The following is a 22,562-nucleotide window of genomic DNA, read 5'->3' on the forward strand; positions in this document are numbered from 1 at the left end:
CATTGTGATCAATGTCTTATTTAGCAGTTTTATTTAGACAATGTCTTATTTAGCACTAATACTATTCAGATTTTAAAGAAATCTGAATAGTATTAGAATTTCAAGAAAAACAACATTGTTCCTCACCCTCCTTACTCGGCCGATCTCTCTATCTCTCTCCATGTGACTTTTTTTATTCCCACGGATAAAGAAAACCATGAAAGGGCAGCGATTCGTGGATGTGGACGAAGTGAAAGAAAAATTCTTTACAAGCCATAAACAATATTTCAGTTGAACAGTTCCAGTTCAGTTAGTGTTTCCAGCAGTGGAAAAAAACGTTGGGACAAGTGCATTGCCTCACGCGGAGAGAGTACTTTGAAGAAGACTAGAATATACTCTTTAAACTTTAATAATTTTGTTAAAAAAACAAATACTTGCGGTTATTTTTTTACCTTCGTATATTTCTCGTAAGTACATTACACAAGAAAAAATCCTTAAGCAGTATTAGTATTTTAAAGCTTTGAAACGTCTCCCTGCAGAACTTCATAAAATAATTATGATCTTCAACAAAATATTGCGTTGTCTGATAAAAAGTTGCTGTTCATTCAATGTCAAACCTGTGCTTCAAGTTTTGGTCAAATAAATTTAACTAGAGCCTGTGTAGCTCAGTGGAAGTGGCGTTTGCATATCACGGCGCTTAGCCGCACGAAGGAAGACGGTTTCGAGTCTAGTCGGCGACTAGAGGAAAATTTTTCTAAGCCTTTTTTCGACCGGTTCCCGAGTTAGTCGATCTCTGGCACGGGCAAGCAGGTTTTTCCTCCCGTAAACTCAAGAAAATCGACCGTAGAACCCACATTATTTCAGACATTAAATATATTGTGTTAGGGTTAGGGACCACATGATGGCGGAACATTTGAGCCGTCTCTCTTCACTGTGTACCGCTTAATTAGTGATAGCCTTGGACCATCTATCTCTGATTGGTACCAGTGGAGATTGAACTGCATACTCAGTCTCCAAAAGTTAGACAGTGCTAAATGGCCTCGCCTACTCCCGGTATACGGGAATAAAAAAGGCGTTAGCTGATTTTTTTTTTTTTTTAAATTCAACTATGACCCATTGTTCACTGTGATTATTTTTTTATTCAGCTTCTGAAAGCCACCAGAAGTCACAAACTTTATGGTTTTGCCACTCACTTTTAACTATAAAAACTGCATTTGAAAGAAGAGTCTAATGGTAGGGAAGCAAAAAAAAATCTTCTAATGATCGTGGAACAAGCTTTTTTTGAATGAAGGCATGACTGAGCCAGCTTTGAAGGAGATTAGTTTAGACTAACCCCAAAGGTTCACTCTCAAAGCCGGCTCATTCATGCCTTCATTCAGAAAAAGCTTATTTGACTACCATTCGAAGATTTTTTTTTATTTGGTTTTCTTGTCCGCTGATTGTTTATAAGAAAATTAGAAATTATTTGTAAACAAAACTTGCACAACCGAAGAAAAAACCATATTTTTTGTCATATAATAATAACATATTTTTTCTATAAAAAAATCATATTTTTTCTATAAAAAAATCATATTTTTTCATATCTACGTAATTAAAACATATTTATAATTTAATTTATATATGCATTTCTGATGTAGCTTTCAGTAACAGAAAAATTAGTTTTAAGCTGTTTAGTTATTTGCAATATCATATTATTAATTATATAATTAAATATTATAGTTATATTATAATTATTACGTAATTAAGATGTAGACAAAGCAGAAGTTATAGCATACAATTTGGAGGAGCAATGCAGGCCTTCGTATGAAAATCTAGACTTTGACCACATATATAAGATTTACAGCAAGGTCAAACACTCACTCAAACTTCCTATCACCAACACTGGCCATATTGCGCCTACATCACCTGCTGAGATATATGACATTATTAAAAAATTAAAGAACAAAAAAGCTCCTGGACCGGACAGCATCTCGAATAGGGTGATCAAGCTGTTGCCTCGAAAAGCTGTAGTGCACCTGACCATTATAATATATGCAATCTTAAGACTTCACTATTTTCCTTCCACCTGGAAACTGGCTGATGTAATCCCTATATATAAACCAGGCAAGGACCCACACCTACCGCAAAATTATCGTCCAATCAGTCTCATCTCCAATCTGGGTAAGGTTGCGGAGAAGGTCATCCTCTCACGACTCCAAACCTCAGTAAATGATCTAAGCATCCTCCCCAAAGAACAGTTTGGTTTTCGGCAACACCGTAGTACTACTCAGCAAATCCACAGAATTGTCGAATACATCACCACCAGCTACCACTGGCGCCAGTGTACAGGAGCTGTTTTCCTAGACCTATCCAAAGCATTTCACAAAATCTGGCATTTTGGACTCCTGCACAAACTTATCTCAGCCGGTACTTCACTAAAAATGGTTCATCTAATCCACTCATATCTTCAGAATAGATCAATGCAAGTTAAAATCAACGGTTTTACACCGTCCCAGCGCCATATCTTTGCTGGAGTGCCGCAGGGTTCTCTACTGGCTCCATTGCTGTTTTCTATATACATGTCGGACATCCCGCACAATCCGTTGACTTCCATTTTGGCCGTGTATTCGGACGATACGGCAATACTAACCAGATCTCTCAGACCCCATTTCATTACCAGAAAGCTTCAAGAAAACTTTCTAAAGCTGAAGGGTTTGTTCTCCAAATGGAGATTGGAAGTCAACCCCCAGAAAAGCTCAGCCGTTCTTTTCTCAAAAAGACCAATGTCTCCTTCAGGAGATGTTTTACTATTCAATACTAAAATTCCCTGACAGACAGAAACAAATTACCTGGGTCTAATTCTCGACAAAAAACTATCTTTCAACCAACACATCAAGTCTACGTGCGCAAAGGCATCGTACAAAGTATCGTACTGCTGGAAAACACCAGATTGTGTCTACGGAATTTGCTATGGCAAAACCTCTGAATGAAACCATTTTAGATGAGGTTTATAATGAATACCGCAAATTAGGAAAACTTCTGAGTGATAGTTGGCCGGTAAAAGTTAAACTTTTTGACTCATTGCCACCCTCTGCAGTCACAGAAGATAACTCGGACGATGCAAATGAGGAGCTCATTACTCAGTTGCAGTCTCCCCCAGACTTTGAAGAAGTTCGTGTACGCAAAAAGCGCAAAACCACTGACACAGAACCTCCCATAGATTTTGGTATGGAAGAGGATACTCCCAGTTCCAATTCCTCGACCGCCATGAATAAGAGGGTTCCACCGATAGTCCTCCGGGTAAAGAAAAGATGGACACAATTAAGGTCCACCATGATAAACTCACAGAATTGAGGCTGACCTCCACCACCAGGACCTACCACCTATTAAGATCAGCAGAATGACTAGAGCGGACAAATCCCCTATGCCTCTGCTCTTGGTGGAGATTCATAAAGCCTATAAGAACATCTATGCTTTAACATCTGTTTGTGGACTCCGGATCACCCCAGAGTCACTCCATAAAAAGGCATCTACTGGCCAATGCCATAGATACTAGAAGTTTGACCATGCTCAATGACTCTGCAAGGCAGAGTATAAATGCCTGAAATGTGCTAAGAACCACCCCACTAACACCTGCACCAAGCCAAAAACCACCTCGGCTAAATGTGCCAACGGTGGTGGCCTTCATCCAGCAAACTACAAGGGATGTACTCAGCACCCAAAAAACAGAGGGATGGAGACAGCTAAACCGCCCTCTTCATCTAGTAAAAGATCACCTGAGTCCCATGCTCCACAGCCTGAGACTCGGCAGCAACAGTTGGTGACCTTCAAAGACAGTGGAAGCCAAAGGCTAACAAGAAGTTATGCTGATGTGGCCCGTACTAATAAACCAATATCTGAACAAAATCAGCCAATAGCACCTACTAATCTGACAGCAGTTATTACGGCCTCTTTAGCTAACATTCTACAAGATTTCAGCTTGTCTAACCCTTCAGCAACCACCACTAAAAGATTCCTACAGGAAACACAGGCCATCCTCACAGCAATCATAAATGAATAAAAACAAACTCATTCCTGCCTCTCTTCAGATCATTGCATGGAATGCGAACGGCTTAAGGAACAAAATTCTGGAACTACATGATTTCACTTACAGATACCAACCTGATATTATACTAATCAGTGAAACACACCTTAGACCCTCTGATAGTCCCAAACTACTGGGTTATCTCATGTACAGAAATGACAAATCCAACTACAGAGGTGATGGCACTGCCATCTTCATTAAAAATTACATTAATACCATTCTGTGAACAACCCACCAACCACTTACCTTGAAATTACAGGCGTGGAAGTTTTCACCAGCTCTGCCGGCAGATTGAAAATCTATTCAGCTTACAATCCACCCTTAAAAACTCTGCTGCACACTGATCTAAATGCCATTTTAGGAGTTAGAGTACCCATCATTATTGCTGGGGATTTAAACTCCAAGCACCCTGCCTGGAATAGTAGAACCACCAACAAGAATGGCTGCGTCCTTTCCAACTACATAGGATCAAACTATGCTGTCGTGGCTGGACCTACCGAACCAACTCATCTCAGTACGTTTGTCACTGCTGACATCCTGCAAGACATTAAACTTCAGTACAGCCTTAAATCACTAAACGAGTTGTCAACGGATCATAACCCAATTTATCTACAACTGGGAGAACAAGAATATCTGTCTCCTCCCTCTCACTCATGCATATCGTGGGACAGATTGTCTAAAGCACTTAGGGATCAAATTAGACCTGTCCCTCACATATGCACAAAAGATGATGTGGAATCTGCAGTGACTTGCCTCACCCAACAGATTAAGTCCGCTATAACGGTTGCAACCTTCCACAAACCTCTTCCCAAGCCTGGTCGTTTTCCCGAGGATATTATGGACTTGATCAGAGAGAAAAACAGAGCTAGGAAGAGATTTCGTAACACTCGCGCTCCTCAGAACAAAACAGTTCTTAATAGATTGAACGGGGCAGAGAGAGATGCACTTAAAACTCATAGAAACCAAGTTTGGGATGAAAAGTTAGTTTCCATCTCACCTATTGATCACTCTATTTGGGGGTTATTGAAAAACATCAGAAATAAAAACAGATCCCTCCTCCATAATCTCTAACCAGGGCCTAGTTCACATAGATGTAGATAAGACAGAAGCCATAGTAAAGAATCTAGAGGTGCAGTTCAAACCTTCATATAACAACTTAGATTTCAATCACTTATACAAAATCCACAGACAGGTTGGACACGTATTAAAACTCCCAGATACCAGTGCTGACCATACTGCACCTACATCACCTGTTGAATTATATGATATTATTAAAAAACTAAAGAACAATAAAGCTCCTGGACCGGACGGCATCTCGAATAGGGTGATCAAGCTGTTGCCTCGAAAAGCTGTAGTGCACCTGACCATTATAATAAATGCAATCTTAAGACTTCACTATTTTCCTTCCACCTGGAAACTGGCTAATGTAATCCCTATATATAAACCAGGCAAGGACCCACACCTACCGCAAAATTATCGTCCAATCAGTCTCATCTCCAATCTGGGTAAGGTTGCGGAGAAGGTCATCCTCTCACGACTCCAAACGTCAGTAAATGACCTAAACATCCTCCCTAAAGAACGGTTTGGTTTTCGGCAACACCATAGTACTACCCAGCAAATCCACAGAATTGTCGAATACATCACCACCAGCTATAACTGGCGCCAGTGTACAGGAGCTGTTTTCCTAGACCTATCCAAAGCATTTGACAAAATCTGGCATTTCTGACTCCTACACAAACTTATCTCAGCCGGTATCTCACTAAAAATGGTTCATCTAATCCATTCATATCTTCAGAATAGATCAATACAAGTCAAAATCAACGGTTCTACCCCATCCCAGCGCCATATCTTTGCTGGAGTGCCGCAGGGATCCCTACTAGCTCCATTGCTGTTTTCTATATACATGTCGGACATTCCGCACAGTTCGATGTCTTCCATTATGGTCCTGTAAGCGGACGATACAGCAATGGCAACCAGATCTCTCCGACGCCATTTCATTAAGAAAATCTTCTAAAGCTGGAGGGTTGGTTCTCCAAATGGAGATTGGAAGTCAACCCCCAAAAAAGCTCAGCGATTCTTTTCTCGAAAAGGCCAATATCTCCTGCAGAAGATGTGTTACTATTCAATACTGAAATTCTCTGGCAGACAGAAACAAATTACCTGGGTCTAATTCTCGACAAAAAACTATCTTTCAACCAACACATCAAGTTTACGTGCGCAAAGGCATCTAAAGCCATCGCACAGATCTATCCGCTAATTAATAGAAAGAGCAAGCTCAGCAACAGAATCAAATTGCAGCTATACCAGATGACGATTCGTCCTATAATTACCTATGCCTCTCCAGTCTAGAGCCACACCTCTAATACTAACATTATCAAAATACAACGAGTACAGAACAAGTGCTTGAGAATGATTCTGAACGCTCCATGGTATATTAGAAACAACCAACTTCATAGAGATACAAATATTCACTATATTTTCTCTGTCCTACAATCCTCAGCATCTAAGTTCTTCTAAAGACGTCAATACACCCCAACGATTTGGTTCTGCAAGCTGCAGCATACGAGGCAACAGACATATTCAAACATAAAAGACCAAAAGCTATATTAACCTCTTATAAAATAACTAAGTTTATAAAATTACTTAGTAACCCTAACATACGTTGCACAAGGTAAAAAAAAAAATTATTTACATCTATATCTTCTCCAGAGATTTTTATTAAAAATAATAACACCTTGTTGCAACTTGTATAGGTAAAGTTGATAAGGCTCTGTATTACTAAAACCTTGGTATTTAGGTCTAGCTACTCACTGAGGAGACCTCAAAAAAGGTTGAAACCGGTCTAGGTAATAATCCCACCCATAATGTATTGCAGTATACATCTCTTAGTGAGATGTGCTTTACATGATGGAAAATACTAAGAATAGTGATCAGAGTTGTCCCACCTTTACTATGAGTTGCACCACCTTTAAACTTGAACCACGTTCAGGCGCAAACTTAACTGTTTGCTTACTTGGGATTAGGAGTAAAATAACTAAGTTTATAAAATTACTTACTAGCCCTAATATACATTACCCAAGTAAAAAAAAATAATTTATTTATATATATATATATATATATATATATATATATATATATATATATATATATATATATATATATATACATTACCCAAGGTAAAAAAACTAATTATATATATATATATGTGTGTGTGTGTGTGTGTGTGTGTGTGTGTGTGTGTGTGCTATCGCATTACGTTTAATATTTTAGATCAAAAAGCACACAAAAGCGCAGTATCATATAATACGGAGGGCTGTTCCCGTGAATGTAACCAATCTCCAGCCATGGACATTTGCAAAATGGTCTTCAGAGAGAAGGCTTTACTACAGACGAACATACAATCCTCGAAAGAAAGACTTAAATGGGATTCGTCTGAAGGTGTCCGTAACAAATGTACGTAATGATATATATTGTTCTTATGGACTTGAGAATATAAATTACTTAAAAATAATAATAATAACTGCTTCCCCAAGATCGTTAAATTTAGTTATGTTCTGTGTATTTATACAAAAGGTCCTCTAATATTAAACAAAGTTTAGAGGGGAGTTTTTCTATCTTTTGATACCTTAAAATATTTCCTAAATATAATGTAGATTTCCAAATATTAAATAATTTCTTAAATATGAGCTATAAGACATTGATTAGTTTGCTTAAAATCACTTACAGGAACAACCGTTCTTTGACGGAAAAGATGGAATTGAATACCATTTACTGGAGACACTTGCTCAGTATTCTGGCTTCAGGTGAGATGTATTACTCGCACATATTTAGAGATCTAATACATAATACGTAACCTCAAGAAAGAGAGAGAGAGAGAGAGAGAGAGAGTGTGTGTGTGTGTGTGTGTGTGTGTGTGTGTGTGTGTGTGTGTGTGTGTGTGTGTGTGTGTGTGTGTGTGTGTGTGTGTGTGTGTGTGTGTGTGTGTGTGTGTGTGTGTGTGTGTGTGTGTGTGTGCGTGCGTGCGTGCGTGCGCAGTAAAGACAAGAGCTGAAAGTGGTAACATACAACAAGACCAGAAAAAATTAGAAACATTTCCACACACACACACACACACACACACACACACACACACACACACACACACACACACAGCCGTCTGGGCAAAAGTGTATAAATCTGATTTATCTCATCAGAACGTTTATTCCAAGTTTCGGCATTCCAAGCATATCGTTTTTGAAAAATGTCACAGTCATGTTTTTGTAATCTTCATCATATTCATAAATGAGTTATTTATTAATATGATGTAGCTTGCTTCTCTTCCCCAATATTTCATGTTTCTCTGAGCATGGCCTATTTATTTAAGCCAAATAACTAATGTTTGGCTTAATGAAGTCAGTAATATACAGTATTTGTTTCCTTGCAGTTGCATTAGTTTCCTGGAGGAGGCTTCAGGTGAGATGTATTACGCGCACATATTTAGAGATCTAATACATATAATATGTAACCTCAAAAGAGAGAGAGAGAGAGAGAGAGAGAGAGAGCACTATTCTCTCTCTCTCTCTCTCTCTCTCTCTCTCTCTCTCTCTCTCTCTCTCTTTCCCTATGTGACCGGCTGAGTCACCTTCGTCGCTCTGTGGGAATGTTATAAACGTTCTTCGCGGTCTAGTCGGGATTCTAACTTCAGTTCTTCCAGCCAAAGTACACTGTCATTCTTCCAACTATGCTACAGTGAGACCTAGATGAAAATTATTAGTACTGTTGAATAGCAAAACAAATGATTATCAAAGTATCGAAAGTTGTATGGATATTTTTTCCATGTTGTATATTATTTTCTATAGTTATGCTAACAGTAAGCAAACGTTATATTTATAGAATTTTGTAATGATAGCCATTGACTATTGGCACCAGGAAAAAAAACCATACGGAAGTCATTTATATCATACATTTTGCTATCTGAAAGTTAGGTATTTTTGCTGTTGGTTTTCGTAAAGATTCTTCTAAATGATGTTTAGAAGCATTTCCACAGGAAATATTACGTTTAACGCCTCGAATTTTAAAAAATACCTAACTTTCAGATAGCAAAAAGTATGATATAAATGACTTCCGGAAGGTTTTTTTATACCTTCCGAAAGTCATTTATACGTGCGTGCTGAGATACGTGCATTAATTTGCATGTATCTCAACCTAAATGTGAATCAAACATAATAAAAAAAAATGGAGAATTACATATAACAAATGCTAAATATCACCCAACAGGGTAGATATACGAGAAAGTCAAAAAGAAAAACACTTCTCTTCCAGATGGCAAAATGTGTGTGTAAATGACTTCGGGAAATTTCAGCTAAAAATGTTTTATTTTTTTTTTTTTAAGGTACATTCTTATTAACCGTACAGACAGAAACTGGGGAAACCGACAATCGGATGGTTCGTGGACTGGGTACATTGGATTAGTAGAACAGATGGTAAGTATCAATAGCGGTAAACCAACAAGTTGAATGTGATGGCGATTTCGTATTGGTAATTTTAATTAATTTATATATTTAAGACAGCTTCGTCTTAAAAAAGATCACCATTGTATTTTAAAAGTTATCTTCCTACCTTGATGTTATATTGTAACTGGCAATTAATAAGAGTTAAGGACAAATCCAGTAATTAGTGAAACCAGTTTTGCTTCAGCATTGATAATTCTTAAGGATGGAAATTTTTGAGGTTGGAAAAAGTCAAAAAATCTTTTAACCCACATCCCACGAAACTATATTGAAATAGATATATTTCCCTCCCCTCGTAATGTCCATTTCACAATATCCACAGAACGAAGCTTTTATAACAAACTTTGTTAACTGCCAAAATTTGAACGGTGTTCGTATTCATAACAGTTATGCACAAAGTTTGATATTTATTTCCCATCCCTTAAAAAGTTAAATAATACCATTCTATTACGATACCGTAATATGGGGTTACTTTGCTCCAATTGGCAAAAAGTTTTCAATTGACTCTGGAAACATATTTATTATTTGAAATGATGTAGCAATTTTTTTAAGTATTGTATTAGTATTGGCAACACTGCTGTACTATATTCTCCCTGCTCATGTTAGCTTCGACAGGAGCTCTAATTCTCACACATAGCAGAATTGTGTGTTTGGTTAAGTAGAAAATTTTGCTTGCCTCAGCAATTTATTCTTTTCCTTAATTCCTCTAGTTTTATAATATCTAAGTTATTTTATTAACATTTCTTGACTTTATAGGACATTAATTTACTTTATAGCCAAATTTTAATTTTCTAGGGATACTTTGCTCTACCTATTTTTGAGTTTAAAAGTGGAAAATTACTGTAAAAAACAGCTTGCTTCCAGATCTGATGATGATGAGGAAATAGCAACTTCTTCAACAAAGTTAAAAGAGGTAGAAAAAATAATTTTGTTCCGTCAGTTGGGCAGTATGTTATATTCATGTATGAAGGCGAATATTTTCCGGGGCAAATTTCAGAAATAAATAACGAAGAGGCAAAAATAAGAGCAATGCAGAAATCTGCCAAGTCCTGGAAATGGCCTACACCAAAAGATGAAATATTTTATCCTTTAGAGGGCATAAAACCCCCCAAAATGATAAATCGTAGAGGCATGTTTTCTGTCCCAGAACTGGAAAACATTTGGAATCCCTGAGACCTAAAGTTCTTAATTACAATGATTTTTTTCTTTTTTTGCCACAGTTTATGTACCTGATTTTTAGAACTTACTATATATTAATTTTGCATTAATTTGTACAAGTGGATTCTAAATTTTTCAATTTTTTATATTTTCATTTCCAATTTGTCTTAAAAAAAGCAATTTCAACAATTTTGTATTCTATTTTATGTTATAATAAATAAAGGTTGTGTATTCTTATTTTGTGAATAGTCTTACTTTGCTCCATTTCCATTATTCCATCTAAATAAGTAGTTTTTACTAGTTAGTACAAAGTATCCCCATTCTAGGGTAAACATTGCTCCAACTTTTTGAAAAAATAAAAGAAGGAATAAAACTGTTTTCACAAAACTTTTACATAAGGGCATTCAGTATACTCTGTACATTAAAAAAAAAATATTTCGGAAAATAAAAACCTCTAAAAACAATTTTTGTTTTTCAAATTACTGAAAAAGGTAAGAAAAGTGGAGCAAAGTAACCCCATCTTACGGTAATTCTATTCTTCAGTTTTCTAAGCCGTTTATACTGTATAAATATCACCTGCACATCATTGTCTATGTTTATTAAATTAGCTGATCTATAATGATTTGCAAAATAACTTTTTCTCTAATAACAAACATAACTTAGTGATTGAAACTTGCAAATAAAGGATACCAATGTACGGCAACGTTGGCCTGTGTATGATCTTCAGAAGAGCAAACGGATTTTGAAGATACGTATGGTTAACCGCTGACTCCTATCGATCCATCAATCCATCCATTTCTCGTCAGTCCGAATATGATTGAGTCCCCTAATTCGAGGTTTTAGGTAATTAACAACATTTAATGCTGTTAATGAAAAACATACCATTTATATTTCACTAATCCACCAAAAATTATTCCCTTAAAAATAGCACCAAGTTTAAAATAATTAAGCGACAAGCAAAGTTAAGAGCTTCAAAATGTTCAGCGAAGTACTTTTGAGTATTAATTTACCAGTTATCGCTGCCATTTGAAAATCCACATAAGATATTTGAAACTCTTCATACAAGTTGCAATTGTTTATTACATCTTTATTGTTAATTTACATGTGAGTTTTTTTCATTTTATTTTTACAAGCAGTGTTTTTGTTAAAACATTCCTAATGAATTATTTGGAGGTTAACATAGTTATTATCTGAGAGCAACAAGTTCAAGCACTAAATTAAACCATTATAAAAGGAGAATATCTTCCATTGCACTGGAGATAAAATGATGCTGGCTAACAAAAGGATTGACCAGCTAAGAAGTGGTTTATTATTTTTTATGTGAATCCCATCCACGAAACGTTGTACCCATAGTGTTACTACCTTGGGGATTTTTTTTATATCTGATCTACACACGAAAGGCCACAATACCTATAGCACATCAGTGCCGTGAGTGGGTAAATATTAGATATTATGGTATGCTAATACTAGATAAAATGGAACAGTCTACTCATGGAACGTTTTAAAACTGTTTCAGGCATCCATTGGCAGGGTGGGGTGTCACACCAACTTATGAAATTATCTACTACTTAAAGACATTCACAAACCCCTATGTCCACGGTGGATTCACACCCATTGAAGAATACATATGCACACAGCCAACCTGCCGTATAGTATATGTTAAGGAAAGGAAATTCCAGAGAAATAAGTTAGGAGGTAGAGAAGAATAGACAAGACTATGAGAGAGAGAGAGAGAGAGAGAGAGAGAGAGAGAGAGAGAGAGAGAGAGTGTGTGTCAAGAAGTGGTAAGGAAAACTATCTCCTTTCTCACTTCAGTGTCAATCAACCCGACATTCATTACGACCCTAGTTTCAGATTTGTAATCGACAATACAACTACAAAATCAGTCGTGTTTCTATGCTGATTTATATAATTCTTTCGCATAACTATATAAACTACTCTGTTTCCAAATGTTATTTTCGTGCCATTTCTTTTTCTGATTCCTCTTTCAATTTCTTTCAAAGTAAACATGATAATTTTAATCTTAATTATTATTAATCTTAAAATTATTAATATTAATAATTAACAATTTTTTCATTGTATCTTTATCTCTTTGTGTTACCATACTGGTTTCAAAAGAAGGTGGATTTTGCTGTGGCTACGCTATCAATCACGGATGACAGAATAAAAGCAATTGATTTCACTGTGCCCTATCTGTTCGACAGGCTTGCATTTGTTATTAAAGCTCCGGATTTTAGAGATCCCATCTTTGCCCTTCTGCGACCCTTTTGCAAAGATGTAAGTAACAAAAATTTAATATTTGAACTTAAATTAGTTTTTAGGTTATTAATGTCATTAACGATGTGCACTTATCATGACTTCTAGACATTAGACGCAATTTTATTATTAATCATGAAAGTCTTTAACCTTATAGCTCATTTTTAGTGAGTATAACTGATTAGGTACTCAAAAGCCTTGCTAAGGATTTCTGGTAATGGTTAAATGTGTTCTTATCTAACCTAACATGCTAGTATTTAGATAATCTGTAAATCTTGTTCCAAAGATTTCGGATTAATCTAAATGCTTCCTACAACAAATCATCTATAAATGATTCAACTCATCGACCACTTAAATATTAAATAGAATGTTAATACTATTCCCAGTTCCTTAATTACTAGTTCTGATCGTTCTTTGCCAATGACAATAAATTAAATTCTGTCTCTTTCTTACAAAAAGAACGAAAGAAAAATATATGTTCACATATTCTTATTTTGATAATGCACTTCATACAAGAACAAGTCCATCATCTGAAGACAAATTTAACGATATTAAAGTGATATGAAAGTCTTAAATGATAAAAACCGGATAATGTTGGAATATATTGAATGTGAAAGCTCTTCGGCAAGACATGGAAGTAAGAAAAGACCATCAGATTACTTGGAATGCAATCGTGAGAAAGTGGGAGGTGAAGACGAGCAAACAGTAGGAAACAGAGATGAATAGGGTACGCTCGATTAATATTCCAGAAAGAATAAACACACAGAAAAGTTAGTGAATTTTCGTTTCGTCGAAAGAGTTGATATTAGAGTCGATTGATTGATTAATCTTGAATACTGTTTAGGTTTATTTCCACACATTAACTTTAGTTAAATGATGAAACAATAAATACAGTATTTATCCGTTGAGAACGTTTTACGTAATGATGCATCTTATAAAAAGAGAGAGCGAAAGAGAGAGAGAGAGAGAGAGAGAGAGGATTATTATAATCCCTTAAACACACTTGTTTCTCGTGATTTGCTACTGGATATGTCGGTAACTCCACATAGAGAATTGAGATGAGTCATCCAACTGCAATGGTTTAATTTTAATTTGTTTCATTTTATTTGATTTTTTCAAACATAATTGCTTATTTCAATCAAATTCAATTAAATTTCAATAACCAAAAGCATAGAAGTTGTTGCGCTGGAACAACCACTGTAATGATGGCGCTACAATACGGCTTTGCCTGGTCAGTAATTCCAAACTCACTCGAACTGAATTCATTTGAGAACATGTATAATAAAATGGAATGAATATTTTGCAACATCTACTCCAAAGGTTACCATTCACCTTCATACCTCGTGGACCTTTACCTGATTAGTTTATGATGTTCTGAGAACCATGGGAATTTTGTTGTGTAAATTTGCAATCATATATCGACAATTTTTCTTGCGAAATATCAAAGAATAAATATAATAAGAATCTTACTCATTTATTGCGATTTACATGGCCTGGGTTTCAATTAAATTCCACTTACCTTTTTCAAGTGAATCATTAAAAGTGAATCATTTCAAGATCGCATTAAAGAATCACTAGGCAAGCACATAATATAACTACAATTCTACAGATACATATCAAGATGAGTAGATTCAAATCAGCATGATGAGTCTGGTGTTGCTGTTGCAGTGATTTCCATATGCAATATGTCAATTTGAAAGGGGACTTGTATGTATGACCGCATACGTACATGGGAAAATAAAGCGTGAAGTGATGCTAATTCTAATTACAAAGCACTAATATTTTTTATTCCAAACATTTCCTTTCAGTGTTACCATAGCATCTATGTAAATGGTTCAGTGCTTTTCCATGGTACTCTATGCAGGATGGACGTTGAATTTCCTGGATTTCCTGACTGTGGCGATAAGCCAAATGTCAATTACTGTAATCAGGAGAACAAAGTACATTGGTGTAATATTCTGTTCTATCGATTGAAGAGTACTTAGAATACTCTGCCCCAGTCAAAAAATATTATGCACTGGTGCGCAGAGCATTGAACGACTATATGGAGCAATTAAGCATGCTACGACCTTTTCCCAATCGAATGGGCAAGCATAGTTGTGGTAGATGCGTTTGAAATGCCTGATATCAGCTCGCACCTGTTGTGTGTCTCTTGGAAGGATGGACGCCAATTCATATTGAATAAACAATGCCTCCTACTACATTGAGGCAGTTTTACAAAACAGACTCGTGCGTTTTTGGCATGACAATGAACCACATCATACAATAAATACTGTTTCGACGAGGTGTGAAGCAACGTCACTCGCCTTCACAAAAACCCGATTTTAATTCAGTAAGCAGAAGTTCTGAAATGAACTGGAACTTCGAGTGTGATGGGTTAAACTATTGCATTCAACAGGAATGCATGGAATGGCAAACATACTGAAGGACGAATGATCCAAAATGACTGTTGCAGTTGTTTTGAAGTACGGTAGAAGCAACTAATATTGTGAAGCCAGTGTGTAATATTCTGTTCTCTCGAAAATACTCTCTAATCTCTCTCTCTCTCTCTCTCTCTCTCTCTCTCTCTCTCTCTCTCTCTCTCTCTCTCTCTCTCTCTCTCTCTCTCTCTCTCTCTCTCTCTCTCTCTCTCTCTCTCTCACACACACACACACACACACACACACGCACACAAACACGCCACTTTATTAGAAACACCACTCCCATTTTCCTAAATGGAGAGGTGTTTTTAATAAACTGACCACTCGATATATATAACACATAACCTAATCTGGGGATGTAAAAAACCTTTCCACCCCTGTATGAGATCGATTAACTCACTTTAAGTCGAAAAGCATGAAATGAATTACTGATTACAGATTCGAGAGTATTCCCTGAAGGGTAGAAGAGTGTAACCAGAAGATCCGAAGAACAATCCGAATGCTATTGAGGTGCGTGCAATTTAACTTTCATGGAAATATGATTCTGTCTCAGTAGCCATTTCAACATACTATACATTCTGCACGTACACACACACACACACAACTTCTAGTTTATTTATATAAGACATGACCTATTGAAGATTAAATATGTTTATTAGCCTAGTTAATTTCGGTCTAAATTAGCACTTGACACGAAAACATCTAAGTGCCCTTGGTTTCGTTACAAAACTAGACCAACTCACGTGGGTCAATACCGCGATTATGCTGGGTTGTAACGCTGCCAGACATTCCAAACTGATTTACGTCAAGCTTACAGAGTAGAAGCATGACCATATGGAACAGTTAGTCGATCAGCGAAATTCTTTTTGAAGCAGTTTTGTCAATGTGCGTGATGCTCGTCACGGAACGGAAATTGCAACTTCTCGTCTGACTGCTGAAAACTGGCAAATAGTGAATGAGGCGCGAACTGCGTCGAAGAACGTAAACAGAGAGAGAGAGAGAGTGAGTTGCCAATATTCCGTTTATTGTGTTGAATGGGAATATGCGCAGCCGCGAGTAATGAAGGGACTACAATAGCCACTAATGTCAAACTGCCAACTAACCAGGAAGGCTATATTACGCTTAGTTTTAAATAGAAAAATGTGTCATTTACTGTTATTATTAACTTGTACTGCCCATGGTATTGTAATGTGCTATTTCCTTGTATTACCGTGCTTTATTTTGTCTCATCTTGTATTATGTTGCATTTTGACTGTCAGCCTGGTTGGCAGAAAGGTTAACGTCTCCGCTCTCCAACCAATAACCAATGGGCTCGAATCGCCTATGGGCATTAATGTCTAAAAAGGTATTTAAGTGGGAAAGGGATTTTATCGCTCTCTACCGCACTAGATATATAAAATGAATAAAAAAAAAATTCAAAAAATCCTTAGCCTACTCACGGTAATCATTTACTTTAGATTTACAACCTTTCGTGGGCGGTAGACACACACACACAAAATTATTTTAATTGTACTCTTTGTTAACATCTATTGATAGGTATTTGTCAAAAGAAAAAAAAAACATTAGAGTATCTACCTTCTACTCTCACGAGCTGTCTTGGATCTTTTTACTAAAACGAACTTTTCCGTAAAACCAGTTTTCAGCATAAAACAGGACCTTCTTGTGAACTATCTGTCCTTGATAGTTGATCTTTGAGCAGATCTATCCTTGCGATAATCAAAAGGGACCACAAAAAGAAATAAAAAGCATTAAGAGGAAATTACTGGCTTGTCCGCTGATCCCAGTCATCAATTAATAATATTAACATTGTAGTTACATTTCACTTTGCCTAAAATTCGCATGATTTTATTTATTTATTTATTTATCTATTTTAATTCCTTTACGCTAGGTGTGGATAGGACTTGGCATCAGCAGTGCCATCTCAGCAGCCTTCCTATACTTCATTTCGCGCTGCATGACAGCTAGTAAAGAACCCTACCAAGGTGAGTCATCTCCATAGTGTGCGTCATTAAGGTGATGTAATATAATATAGTGAATAATTTTTGTCACGTCACTTTCTCTTCTCTGATTTGATTAAAATGAAAGAAAACAAAAATATTCGGACAGTGATATGTTAAACGAAATGAGTTCACTGTTGAAAACTGTGGGGGATGAAGTATTGAAAAAGAAGAATGCTCGAAACGACATTCCCTCACAACTGCAAACTACGAATCTATAAAGTTTTGTTTATTTTTATGCCCTGAAGTACCTTATTTCGACATTATTATTATTATTATTATTATTATTATTATTATTATTATTATTATTATTATTATTATTATTATTATTATTATTATTATTATTTAGGATTAAAAATCCAGTAGTAAAGGATCTGAAAGGAGACCACGACAATACCCCAATATACTTGTCTGAATACCTTACGCCACACTATCAGAAAATATTCTACCAAGCAAGGAAAGTAAAAACAGAAAACAATTACCAGTTTATATGGATAAGAGACAGCAAAATATTCCTTAGAAAGACACAAGACGCAAAACCAATCGAAATAAAATCCGTAGATGACCTCAACAGGCTGTCACATTGAAAGGAATATTGACAACTCGTAAAGAAGGACCAGCACCCCAACCAACATTAATGCACACCATCAAGTAGACGTAATCACCCCGGAACATGATAATTGCCACATTTTGAAATCAATAACAGAATGGAAACAACTGACAATCCCCAAAAAAGGACTATCTGTTCTCCACATCAAAAATACTGGCTGACCCTGCAAGCTTATCTGAAGGAAGATATAGGCGAAATAGACATTTTAATACTGACTGAAGTATCTACGACAAACGAAGAGGCATCCTCCTACCAAATGCCACACTTCCAACAACACAAACACTGCAGACAAACAAAACGAGGCGGTGGTATAATAATATTTACCAAACATAAACTAGAAGTAACAGAAATAAACTATAAATTAGAATACGCAGAAAACATATGCATCGAAATTAAAAACATCAAACAAGAAAACTCCCTGATATTAAACGCAATATACAGACCACCCAACTTAAGCACCACAAAATTCCTAGAAGAACTAAACAGATGGCTTTCAGCCACGAAAGTAGGCACCTCAAAATACTTGATAATAATAGGAGACATTAATATAAACATTAGGAACATAAATAACAACACAGAACAATACCTAGACCTATTATTGGCATATAACATAACCCCATCCATACAGTCGTATACACGAGAAGAGATAGTCGGAAACACAACAACCTCAACTTGCACTGATCATATAAATATAAGGGCCCCTCCAAACAGCCACACAGCAGCCGTCATAACATGCAAACTAGCAGACCATTATTTCACAGCATGCAGTTACAGACTGAACCAGAACCCATAAAAATCACTGAGACTACAAAACAGTATCATAGCATTGTAAACGAAGCAATAGTGAACGATGAAATCAGAAAAACAGACTAGATGCAGATAGCATCTTTAGACTCTGCTGAAGCTGTATATAATAATCTTAAACTTGCATTTAACAAAATATATAACAAAGCATTAACAAAAATAAAAATACGTCCCCAAACGAAACAAAATCCATGGATAACAGACAACATACTAACAGACATACAAAGAAAAGATGCCCTATGGAAACAACTTAAGAAGTCGCCGAACAATATCGCTTTAAAAGCTGAATACAAAAGAAAACGGAATCTCCTAACAACCCAGATTAGAACGGCAAAAAGAAACTATTACAGCAACAAATTAACAACAGCTCAGAATGACATAAAGGAAACCTGGCACCTGATTAATGAAATTCTGGACAATATACACAGAACCACTGCCTCAGAAACAATAAAACACAGCTTTTCCTGCGATCCCAATTCCCTCAAACAGTTGGCAAACAACTTTAATCAGCACTTCGTGAACTCTGTCCAACAGCTACAAGAAACAACCTTTCCTCACACAAACGAACATTCTCCACTAGGTCCACGAGCAACCCAGTCGATGTGGTTGTCCCCACAGTAACAAAAGAAGAACTATCACTGGCAATTCAACAAATTAATCCTAACAAAGGACCGGGGATAGACGGAATCAGACCAAAAGACATCAAGAAACACTCAACCGACCTACTTCCAGTTATACAAAAACTGTTAAATAAAATCTTCGAAACGGGACACATATCTGAAACACTCAAGACTGCATTAATCACACCCATACACAAACAGGGAAAAAGAAACATAATAAGTAATGACAGACCTATCGCCACGCTGCCTGTAATCAACCAAATCATGGAGCGCATTGTACATCAGAAACTCTCCACATACGTTGAAAAATTTCAAATCATACCCAAAATACAATATGGCTTTCAAAAAAATAAAGGAACAGCAACACTCCTGGAAGATTTCACAGATCTAATAAACGCTTCATTGGATAAAAACAGAATAACATTAGTGGTATTCATTGACCTAACAAAAGCATTTGACACACTAACACATAAAACCTTGTTAACGAAACTTACCCATATCGGAATTGGAGGTCGTCTACTCCAGTGGTTTAAAGCCTACACGAAAAACAGAAAGCACATCACACGTATAGGATCAGCATACAGCAAAGAGGTACATGTAACCTGTGGAGTACCGCAAGGAGCTGTCCTATCTCCCATTCTATTTAACATATACACACACGACATAAGCCAACTCCCCCTAAAAAGTAAAATCTTCCAGTATGCAGACGACACGGCCATAGTATCCATTCACAACAATGCAAATATCGCTTACAAAAATATGCAACACGACATCAATCAAATCACTAACTGGTTAACCAAAAACGGCATATATATAAACCCTGGAAAAACAAAGCTAATGATATTCAAAAACCACCAAACCCTGCCCATAGAAACTAAATATCTCACTATCAAACATTCATCCTCCTATACACAAAGTGCAGAACCTAAAATCACAATCATCACACAGGTGAAAACAACACGCTATCTTGGACTTCACTTCGATGCTGATCAAAGTTGGAATAGCCATACAAACTACCTACATACCAAGCTTAGGATAATAGCAAGCAAACTATACAGATTAAAAGACATTGCCCAAACCCACATAAAAATACTAATCTATAAAGCATTATGTGAAAACATTTTAAGATATGCAATCACATCATACGCATTCTGTGCAGACTACAGACTTAACAGGCTACAAAGGTTGCAAGATAAAATGATAAAACTGATATTCTGGGAACAACCCACTCTTATGCAGGAAGCACGGACAAAACACAAAATATTTAAGGTGAAACACTTATGCCACTACACAGTCATGTTAAAACACTACTACAGCCCAACATATAGAGTAACCAGAACAACATATCAAATAACAAGACCAAAGTCAACAAACTACATAACATATAAGTACAACAATCACTACGGCAAAGCCACCCGAAACTTCTACGTACCTGACATGATAAACAAACTGCCGTTCGACAACAGAAACCTAGGAACATACAGAGAGCTGAAACAGGCACTATATAAATATTAGAATGAAAATTAGAGCAATTCCTGTTTCTCTCTCCCCCCACCACACATGCACACACACACACAAACCTATGACAACCCCCCTCTCAAAAACTATCACTACAAGAACACAAAGAAACAAACACTCCATGTCTAAATCCAACCCTATTTGCACAAAAAAAAAAAAAAAAGTTAAACTGTAATAGCAGTCGAAGTCTTCCAAGCACGTACCAACAAACAGTAAAATCAACACCTGGCTTGTGACCAGTATAGGAACACAACCATGAAACCACCATCCCCCTGTCATCTATTATCTTCCTCAGATAAGCTTCGAGGAAGAAAACTACTAACTTGCAAGTATCTGTTATACACACTTGTAATGCATTATAAATATTATATATATATAATTACTACAGCAACTATGTATGAAATTCATCTGAGACATAAAAAAAATAATAATAATAATAAATAAATAAATAAAATAAATAAATTATTATTATTATTATTATTATTATTATTATTATTATTATTATTATGTATATTCTAAATTCAAAAATTCTGTATAATCCTTATGTAAATATTGTAAATATTATTATAGTATGTAATTTATACTGAGACATAATAAAATGTTTTAAAAAAAATTAAAAAAAAAATATATATATATATATATATTATTATTATTATTATTATATGATAATATCATTAATATAATATTACTATGTAACAAGAAAAAATAATGTAATAAAACATTATTATTATTAAAAAAATTATGTAAATAATGAGTTATACATTATACGTTTGTGAGAATTAGGAAATATAATATTTTAATTGCATATGTGTAAATGCTGTGTATAATCACATTCTCAAACTTGGAAAAAAAAAAGTAAACTACAACATGTAATATTATTTAACTTGTGTAACTCTGTAACTATATAATTGTAAATTATTACTGTGATTATTTTAAAAAATAGCAAATACTATGTTATCATCAATATTATCGAAATCTCATTATATGTAGCACTCAGTGATGAATCTTGTAAAATAATATACTGAATTTTACTCAAGATGATAATTATACATATGTAAATATTTGAGAGATAAATAAAAAAAATTTAATTAAAAAATAATAATAATAATAATAATAATTATTATTATTATTATTATTATTATTATTATTATTATTATTATTATAACAAATATTTAATAAATATTTCGGAGAGCTTATTCTAGATGACGTAAGTCCTTAATAAATAAGTGAAATAAATTATTTCACATCTCATCTGTTTAGGAAACTAGAAAAAAAATCTACATATTATACAATGACTTTAAATAAGCAGCGCAAAACATACCCCTCGGAAAGACCGTCTCTATATTAGCGTTCGATATCCTCGGCATCTAAATAAAAATCACATGATTTTGATATTTAATTATCTTATTAGCAGATGTTTCTGCTATTGTGCTGATGCTGATATTGCTGTCTTCCCTCTCATCTGTTGTGCATTCACTCTTCACCTCTTCTGACAATGCATTTCACTCTCACCACTCGATGAAAAAAATAATCTACTTATCACCCTCTTACTCACTATAAATGAGGATAAAGTTAACATCGTGTTCACAAACGTTTACTATAATGCTCTTACCAAATATCATATTCTTAATTCTTGTATTTCTTTCAT

The 22,562-nt window shown here is 35.5% G+C and overlaps 1 protein-coding gene across 1 annotated transcript in view; it reads left to right on the forward strand.

Annotated features, from left to right (window-relative positions):
- The first annotated feature begins 2,928 nt into the window (after window positions 1-2,928).
- Window positions 2,929-22,562, forward strand: part of LOC150108678 (ionotropic receptor 93a-like) — a 28,062-nt gene continuing 8,428 nt past the window's right edge. The window contains exons 1-4 of the mRNA XM_090390504.1: window positions 2,929-3,258; window positions 7,769-7,845; window positions 9,414-9,504; window positions 17,254-17,347. Of these exons, the coding sequence (XP_090246630.1) occupies window positions 2,929-3,258; window positions 7,769-7,845; window positions 9,414-9,504; window positions 17,254-17,347 (592 nt within the window). The remainder of the gene's footprint in view (window positions 3,259-7,768; window positions 7,846-9,413; window positions 9,505-17,253; window positions 17,348-22,562) is intronic.

Source organism: Typopeltis vanoorti, chromosome 3, assembly GCF_054136105.1.
Source record: "Typopeltis vanoorti isolate ZY-2024b chromosome 3, IOZ_Tvanoo_1.0, whole genome shotgun sequence".
Lineage (NCBI taxonomy): Eukaryota > Metazoa > Arthropoda > Arachnida > Uropygi > Thelyphonidae > Typopeltis > Typopeltis vanoorti.